The sequence below is a fragment of the Seriola lalandi genome, unplaced genomic scaffold (assembly GCF_002814215.2).
Source record: "Seriola lalandi dorsalis isolate HSWRI2012SDOR001 ecotype SW California unplaced genomic scaffold, Sedor1 jcf7180002054671, whole genome shotgun sequence".
Classification (NCBI taxonomy): Eukaryota; Metazoa; Chordata; class Actinopteri; order Carangiformes; family Carangidae; genus Seriola; species Seriola lalandi.
The window spans coordinates 1,370,004-1,378,609 of NW_019525224.1; the positions used below are offsets into that span (position 1 = coordinate 1,370,004).

Consider the following 8,606-nt stretch of genomic DNA (forward strand, 5'->3'; position numbering starts at 1 on the left):
TGGTGGTAAAGCCACTTTACAACTTTACAACAATCAACAGTTTGAAAATTAGAAAGAAAACTTGTGACTAGTTTAATATCCGACCAACAATCATCCCTGTGAGTCTGTACGACACAGAACTGCATTGAACCCTGATTTAACTCTAACTGAATCATTTTATACAAGGTAATTATTATAATGTGATGCGCTCAATCTCACCATGCATTCACTGGGGGCTGCAAGCAGCACAGAACTGACACAGATCTACAGAATATCATAGTGTGTGTGTGTTTTCGGCCAGTTTTTGGCACCGGGTTATTACATTTCAGCACGGTCACGACTTTCTTCTGCAGTGCATTCCTGACACACCCCCCTCTGCGATGATGCTCACTCTGAGTCATGCGCTTTGGGTGATTTCACATGAATAAAAAGTTTGATTTATACTGAGAAAAAAAAAAAACTTGTGTTTCTCTGCTAGCGTAGTCTCCAAACTTTGGTTTATTTATAAAATCAACATCTTTTACACTTGATTCTTCATCTTTACAGTATATATGTCTCCCTCTGTGACAGTCCGTCATGCCCTGTTACAACAGTACAAACATTTTCAATAATGTACATACTGTATAAAGGGATATTATTTCTTTAATAAGACTACAGTGCTTGAGCAAGACCAAAAGTGGAGAGATTGGTCCCTTAAATGAATTCAAGTTAGTTCAACGCAACGGGTTGATCCATTATTCTGTTTTGTTGATTTAAAAAAGAGGAAATTATCAAGACAAAAATCAAAAGCATGTTTCCAAAGCTATACAGATGTGAGCATTTAAATCAAGTCTTTCCTCCTTTTAGTGCTCAAAGCACAATAGAAATGTTCTCAATGTTAAGCAAAAAACCTGAAAGTCATCATGTAAAAACAATATAGGATCTGTCAATTTAAGTCACATGCTTCAAAATTCTAAAATGTTTATATTATCATATATATTAAGAATTAACTTTCAGTCTCACTAACACTGTTTCTTATGGGACAGCTTCTGCTCGTGTTCTTGATGTATACTGTTTACCTTTTAACTTAGATAAAAGCACCTTGTCACTACAAGGGAATTAATACAACAAGCAAAATCTCTCATGTACAAGAAAACAATTCCCGTTCTCATTATGATTAGACAGTGAGAATATTTTTTACTGTGGCAGTTGTGTGTTTCAGTTTTGGGGAATTCACTTGATTTTATTGGGTACTTGTGCACAAACTAGGCACCTTGAAACGCCTTCCCTAGATGAAATCTGTGCCTTCAGCGGTGATACACCACATACACTAAACATAAATATTACACCAAAACATTTTCCGCTTGGACTCAACAGTTAATGATCTTTGAAAGTGGCGGTTAGGATGGGTGTGTTTTCAGTCCGATACATTTTTGTCTGCCTGGTCTGATTATTTGAATCCAAGCATGAACATACTTAGGAAATGTTTAACCAGACAAGCAGAAGTACTTCCACATCGGTTTTGTGCAAGTGGCACCTGCTCTATACGAGAGAGATTTAAAATATAAATAAATAAAATAAATCACTTACAGGCTGACTTACAGATGACAGGTTTTACAGTAGCTCAGACTGTAAACTGTCAACGCTTCCTTCAATTCTTGTGCAAATTGTTGAGATGTGCAAAAGCTCAACTCATGGAGCAGGCTTTGGTCAGCAGGTTTTGTAATTGGTCCGGCAGTCATGCACGACATTCAGTCAGAGTGAAAGAGTAAGATCAGCCCCACCTATGAACTTGTAGTGGACGTTTTCCAAGAAGGGCAGCTGTGACTGAAGGAGGTCCATTGTTGTAACGGAGATGTTTTTGCACCTTGAGATGTCGAGCGTTCTCAGACGCTTACAGTGCTGCATCAGGATGAACAGGGATCTGCGAGGTTTAAAGGTCAAAAGCTCAGAATTAATTTTTTTATCTGTGTGTAGAGATACGTTAGATATGGGGTGTTGTGCCACTCACCTGTCAGTGATGTTATTACAACAGGAGAGGTAGAGGTGCTGGAGTCTGTGGAGATACGGCGCAGCCTGTGCCAACCCACGGTCGCTGATACCAGGACAGTGGCTGAGAGCCAGGCTGATAAGGCTGCGGCAGTGCCAGGCCACCGACGCCAAGCTGGCGTCAGTGATCTCTGGCAGCATGGAGAGAGACAGACGGTGGAGGTCTGGGTGGCGCACCACCTGGATAGAAGAGAAAAAATATCAAGTCATGATTTTTGTTTTTTTGAATACTCTGCATTCCTGCTCCAAAATCACACATTTTTCTCTCCTCAGCCTCCCACCTGTGTGATGCTGCTGTCAGTGAGTTTGGAGCAGGCAGAGAGGTCCAGCTCCTGCAGCCTGTTGAGAGCTAAAAGGGAAGCTCCCGGCTGCTGTGTGAACTGCTCCAGGTCGTTCTGCGTCACCAGCTTGGGTCGCTCCTCAAAAGGCAGACGAGGAGGCTTAAAGAAGCCCATGTTGCCGAAGGTCCGGGTGAACCTGGGACCCTTGTCTCCCTGTGGAGAATATAGTAGATTATTACAACAGCTTTGACAGGAGGAAGGAAAGGTCGTCTTTACTTCTTAAAACACCTTCCACCTGTCTGAAGTTCTCACCATCTCATCATCAGGCTCAGACTTGGATGTTTCCACCATTCCTAGCAAACCCCAGTCTGTAACTTGTTTACACCAGCCAAGCCGCAGAACTACCAGCCTGTGCAGGTATGTGGCGATCGCACACACAGACAGGTCAGTCACGTTGACGCATGAGGTCAGGTCCAACTCACAGAGAGTGTCCCCAAGAAGCTGGGTGAGAGAGAAAACCGCAAGATCCTGCACAAAGAGGAGGGAAAAGCTTGTTTTTTTTAAATTTCCTTTCATACAAATGCAGTTACACATGAAAACACAAACACAGACACTGACTGACCCTAATGTAGGTGCAGCTTTTGAGGCTGAGCGTCTCCAGCCGTGCTCTGGCAGCTTTGGACCCCGTCAAGCCTTTCACCATCTCGGGTCCGCTGATGTTCAGACACTCAGACAGATCCAGACTCCTCAGGGAAGACACAGACAGCAGGTCAGCGAGGCCTGTGGACGACATGAAACCACCGTTTAAAGAGTAACACATTTTTCTTGCAGCACATCATCGGGACAAACATTAGATTTTAGCTGTTGTTTGAACTGCTGTGGGGTGTAATGAACACTGTGGCTTCTAATGGCTACCAGCAAGTCTTTACAGTTAGTTCTGTTATATTTACAAATGATTCTTTAAGTCTATGAGACACGCAAAAGCAGAAATACACCATGGGCACCTTTTTCAGTGATCCTCCAGTCGCGGGACAGGGAGAGGTGCATCAGTGACTTTAGGCCCCCTGCTATGGCCTCTACAGACCTGCTGGTCAGCTCAGTGCAGGCACTGATGTTCAGTCTCTGAAGGCTCGGCTGGTGCTTCACCAGAGCCTCAACTGAGTAGTCGGTCAGCTCCTTACAGCCGTGCAGACACAGTTCCTCTAGGACCAAATCCTGAACCTGCAACAGAGAGAATATCAAGACAGTAAAAATGATTTGAAATCCTACAATGGGTCTTCTATTAGGACAACCAATTGAAACTCTTTGTCTTCAACGAAGTTAAAGGACAAGCTAAAATCATGAAAACAATCACTATTATTGAATTCTTAAGAATAAGTGCAGCTTCTTGTATCTGTATAATATAAAAATAGGTGTTGAGATATAAGCTGAGCAGTTTTATTTGTGAGGAATCCTTAATTGCTGCTCAAGCAGTAAAGAAGCTGTTGCAGGGATTTCAAGGATCCTGACCTGTGCAATAGTGCGTAGTGACTCAGGGGTGATGGAGGTTCTGCTGAGGTCCAGAGCTACAAGGGTGGATTTCTGCTCTTTTAACAACCTTTTCAAGTTCCTCAGTGACAGTAATGCTGACGAGTCCTCAACAGCCCCGACCGGGCACCCTCGATACGGGTCGAACTCGAAAGCGATATGGCAGCCGGCCAGCGAGAGCCGGCGGAGGCGCGGGGTGCAGCCGGTCAGCCGATTGAAGGTGAGGTCAGAGAGGTAGCGCAGGTCGGACAGGTCCAGCTCCTCCAGACCAGACAGAGCTGACCTGACCTGGAACAAGAGAATGATGTTTGACCTGAAACTGGACCATTACTACAGGTGGCAAAAACAATAAAGCTGTGCAAACACAATGCCAATAGAAATCTACTCTGAAAGAATTGGTGTGAAAGGTTTCATTTAATAATCACTGCCAACACCCTTTTCTTATCAGATGACTAAAGACAGAGCTACACAGCAAGAGAGCAGGTTTTAATGATGCTGCAATGGTAGAGAGCAGTAAATAAAGAAATGGTATAGTTGAGAAATAAAGGATTATGTGAACTGCAGAACAGATATAATGGTAGTACTGCCTTAATTCCACACCTTTTAAGGCAGGTTATTATTGTTTTATCAATAAAAATATAATACCAAAAACAGTGCTGCATTGCTCATCAGAGGAATTTGATGTATACCTGGGTCTATTCATCTACTGTTACTATTTATATTGCACATTGAAAAAATTGTTTACAATTTAATCAATTTAAATATGTGATTTAAAAGTATCTTAACAACACTAAATTGAAAGAATGCCACCGACTTTGTCAAAAAACTAATTGCATCAAAAGCGAACATTGAACTTTATTTTAGCAGGAGTTTTTTTTCTCCATCATGATAGAATTTAATTAATGTCTCTGACCACATTTTATTGTTAATATTTTACTTGATCTCCAGTGTCGAAATGCAGTTTACCTACAGATATACCTGAAGATTACCCTAAAGGAACTGACATGTTGGCAGGACGGTCAGCTCTTCGGGTCTTATTGAAACAATGGCCAACCTCAGGCTGCCATCAAACTCTGACATAATATATAATACCTGCTGTCTGTGCTCCTCCCTGGAGAGGAAAGCTCCAGACATGAAGAGGCTGTCCAGGCCCCTGAGGTCCAGCCTGCGGAGGGAGGTGAGGCGAGGAAGCAGAGCCAGCAGTGAGGCCTCTGTTATACTGCTGCCAGGCAGGGCCAAGCTCTCCAGTTTAGAGCCCAGACACAGTCCCACCTGAAGAGGGAGGTACACTGTTTCATTCACTGGCTGCTTCCTTATGTTGATGGTTATAGCGTCACCTAACTTCCTCATATGATCTAACTCCTACATTGGTACACTAAATAAACACTGGTAGGGTTAGACTTTGTCCTCATATTTCTAGGCAACAATCATGGTTTTCTATCTTGTATCTTTTATATTTGTTGCTGCTGCTCTGAACTTTGGACCGTGTCTATTATGAATATGCTACATCCTGGTCAGTAGAACAGGAGATTAAGGTAAGAGCGATAATCTCTCCTTAAAAATAAATCAATCTTATTTAAAATTTCTTGTTAGACTTTCAGGAGGAGAGGCGTCTTTTCTTGCCTGGTGGCAATGTGTTTCCAAGATAAATAAAATCCACTCAACTTTGTTCAACAGGTTGTTGTTTTTTTTTTTTTCAAAAGGCTTTCATAAGCCCTGGAGGTTAGGGAATTCTCTGAACCCGCAAAGAAGCATGTGATCATTTGAAGTGAAAACAGAATAACAAGGTCTTCACATGACAGCAGTGATATAATTTTCAATGACAGAGGGAACACCTATCCAAACACTCCCCTATTATCATATATTTCATCCATCCACTTCTGCTTTTTGACTCGTCTTGTTTAATCTTGATGAACCATAAAGAGGGATTTATTTCAGGTCTGTGAGTGTTCTTCAGTAAAATCACTATTAGTTCAATTTGACCGCTTCTTAAGTTGAAGCTTGACCAGTTAGAAAATTTTACAAGAATATCTTTAATGAATAAAGCTGTTACTCTCCCCACAGTCGTCCAGTGAATACTCAACTTAGCGTTAATCTTCAGATATGAAAAGTCCTGAAGATCTCAAAATGTGTCACACAGTAGCTATCAATACTGAGGCTGATCAAAGTAGTGATGTATGTCTTAAATATGACGGCATACTGCACCTCCAGAAGCAGTGATCGGGACATACTGAAGCCATCGAGCTGGCTGATAACCAGGCTGCAGCGTGTCTTGCAGCCCAGACCCCTGACCAGCTCCAGGGACGAGGCTGAAGCTGGGAAGCAGAAGGTGACGTTCTTCTACACGGGGAGAAACAGACAGAGAGGAGACATGATGAACACTGGCGTGCACTGAATCTGCACCCTCTGACCAATATATTATCCACATTTATCATGCATTATGTGTCTCAGTGTGTAAATTACCTGAAAACGCAGGTCCTGGCTGGCATTGTACCAGCTGCGACAGACCAGTGAGGCTTCCTTTCTGTCTGAAGCGTGAAGAAAGCTCAGGATGTAAACTACGATCTACAGCAAGACACAGAAATACTGCATTAAAATACAGTGAAGTCACTGATCCTGCAAGAGGTCTGAGGGTTACCGGACACCTTTTTATTTACTCAAATAACAGCATACAGTATGACTGTGCTGTGGCAGTGTGCCATATGCTCATCCACCAGTGGCTCACTGTGTTTCTGCAGGCAAGAAAAGGCTGTTTGTCTAACTCACCTCCACAGGCAGCTCAGGTGTTTCCTTAATGTCCTCCCCATCGCTGTCTCCCATCTCAGCTTCTCCTTGGTTACTATAAAGATCTCCAGAGCATCACAATTCAATCAGCTAGCCACTTAAACTGCACAACTTAAAGAGCTGTAGCTAACTACCTTTAGCCGTTAAGCTAATGGCTACAAAGTGAACAGAAACCCTTAACTCGTGTCTTTCTTATCCGTTAACTAATCAATGAAAATGACCAATTTCAGATCAATGGGAGCTAACGAAGAGCTATGCTGCCCGCTGTCATCTCACTAAGCTACTTTACACTTTACCACAGGTTGTACATTTCCGCCGGGAGACTGGCTTCAGTTGGATCAGCTGACCGGAGAGGGAAAACCCTGTGACGTCAGGGGGCAAACCATTGTGGGAAATGAGGTTTTTGTTCTGTTTTACCTATGCTCTCCAAAAACCACTATGACTCCCTTAAAGACAGTTAGTACACCATGACCTACATATAGTTTCAGTTTATTTAGGTCAGTCTAAAACAAACACACACACACAGACATATATATGTATAATACAACTTTAAGACCCATGATTGTGATAGATGATGCTATTTGATGTAGAGTTACAGGAACTAAAAAGATCACATTGTATTTTCCAATCATTTTAAGAAATAAAACATAATTGATTGTGTTGGAAACTAACCAAGTATATAGATTAAGAACTGTACTTATTTTCAGTTTGAGTTGATCTACATCTGAGTATTTCCATGCGGCCCCCTGTTGGCCCGAGCTAGCTGCTTTCACAGTAAACCCACTATATGTTGATGAATTAATTAATTGGTGGAGTTGGATATGTAGGACAGAATTGGATGCTACGTCTCCAAGACAACTGATTTAGCCTTGCTAGCATTTGATTGACTGACAGGCCAGGACTATCCAAAGGCTCACCTCAAGAATATCACAGTGGTACATAACGTCACCAGAAAAATGCCAGCTGATGTTATTGGAGTTGGTTGGTTGAATGTTTGCCATGTTGTTTGTCTGGCCTTTTGACGTGAGTTGATGATTGGAGATCCGACGTAAAACTCAGGAGAAAATATGCTGCAAACAGTCATTTATTTAAACAAAATTCACAAAAGACAGGGCTAAATCAGTGACAAAATCCAGTTTAAGGACCCACACACACACACACACACACACACACACACACACATATAAATATATATGTGTACAAATATATATAGAGTTCAATATGCAATCATCTCTCTCTGTCTCACTACACACACACAATCATTCCTTTCTACAGCTTGTCTGGCAGTATGGTTAGCTGGTTTATGGGCATCTTCTGAGGCTGTATCAATAATCAAACCATCTATAAAAAAAATTAACCATCACTGAGTCATAAAACACATTCACAGCACAAATTAAACATTTAGCATTTCTAGAATGCATGTACATCTCATGACACTGCAAAGCAGTAAAGTGATTTTTACATTAGCAGGAAAGTTTGATTCATCTACATTTAAAAAACAAATATATTTACATATTGTACAAAAAAACATAAAAGAAAACATGAACATAAAAACTGTAGTTGTAAAATGTGTAAAGCAATGGTATTACATATTATTGATGGCTACATTTTTACATGAGTGACATATTGATCCCTCTGAGATGACCTATACATATGTATTAGCAAATCAAGTGAGGCAATAAGAGGATAGATGATTTTTGAGCTTGCTATGCTGAAAAAAGACGGACTGAGAATCTATATAAAATAATTGAAGATTACTTTACATCTGTCAACATACATTGACATTGCTATCATATCTTATGATGGAAATACAGATGATCATGTTGTTATAACCTTAAATACAGTTTTAGTAGGTCTGTGCTGTTTTTCAAACCAACTTGTAAAAACATCAGCAGAACAAGTTACTCACTCCAACAAAACACAAAGTTAAATGACAAAACACATAAGGCATATTGTACGTTGAAGTTTACAAAATAATTTGCAAACATTTAGCTGACAACAACAGCA

General features: G+C 41.2%; 1 protein-coding gene across 2 annotated transcripts; it reads right to left on the reverse strand.

The window, feature by feature from the left end:
- Positions 1-459: 459 nt before the first annotated feature.
- Positions 460-6,921, reverse strand: fbxl9 (F-box and leucine rich repeat protein 9). Of its 2 annotated transcripts, none has more exons than XM_087177966.1 (11): positions 6,582-6,921; positions 6,279-6,343; positions 6,021-6,155; positions 4,908-5,087; positions 3,798-4,103; positions 3,293-3,509; positions 2,911-3,068; positions 2,601-2,816; positions 2,289-2,501; positions 1,970-2,187; positions 460-1,882 (listed from the first exon to the last, which is right to left on the reverse strand). In XM_087177966.1, exons 3-11 carry the CDS (start codon positions 6,042-6,044, stop codon positions 1,714-1,716), a joined length of 1,701 nt encoding a protein of 566 aa, XP_087034092.1. In that variant the 5' UTR covers positions 6,045-6,155; positions 6,279-6,343; positions 6,582-6,921; the 3' UTR covers positions 460-1,713. The 2 variants fall into 2 exon arrangements, with proteins under 2 accessions (XP_087034092.1, XP_023277039.1); XM_023421271.2 differs by having other exon boundaries at positions 6,279-6,380.
- Between the last annotated feature and the right edge of the window lie 1,685 nt (positions 6,922-8,606).

Excerpts from the sequence above, each read along its gene's own strand:
- fbxl9 (XM_023421271.2), bottom strand. The coding sequence starts at position 6,635 with ATGGGAGACAGCGATGGGGAGGACATTAAGGAAACACCTGAGCTGCCT. Across the intron at positions 6,381-6,581 it reads CACCTGAGCTGCCTGTGGAG|ATCGTAGTTTACATCCTGAG; the intron begins GTGAGTTAGACA and ends GTCTTGCTGTAG. Across the intron at positions 3,510-3,797 it reads CACTACGCACTATTGCACAG|GTTCAGGATTTGGTCCTAGA; the intron begins GTCAGGATCCTT and ends TCTCTGTTGCAG.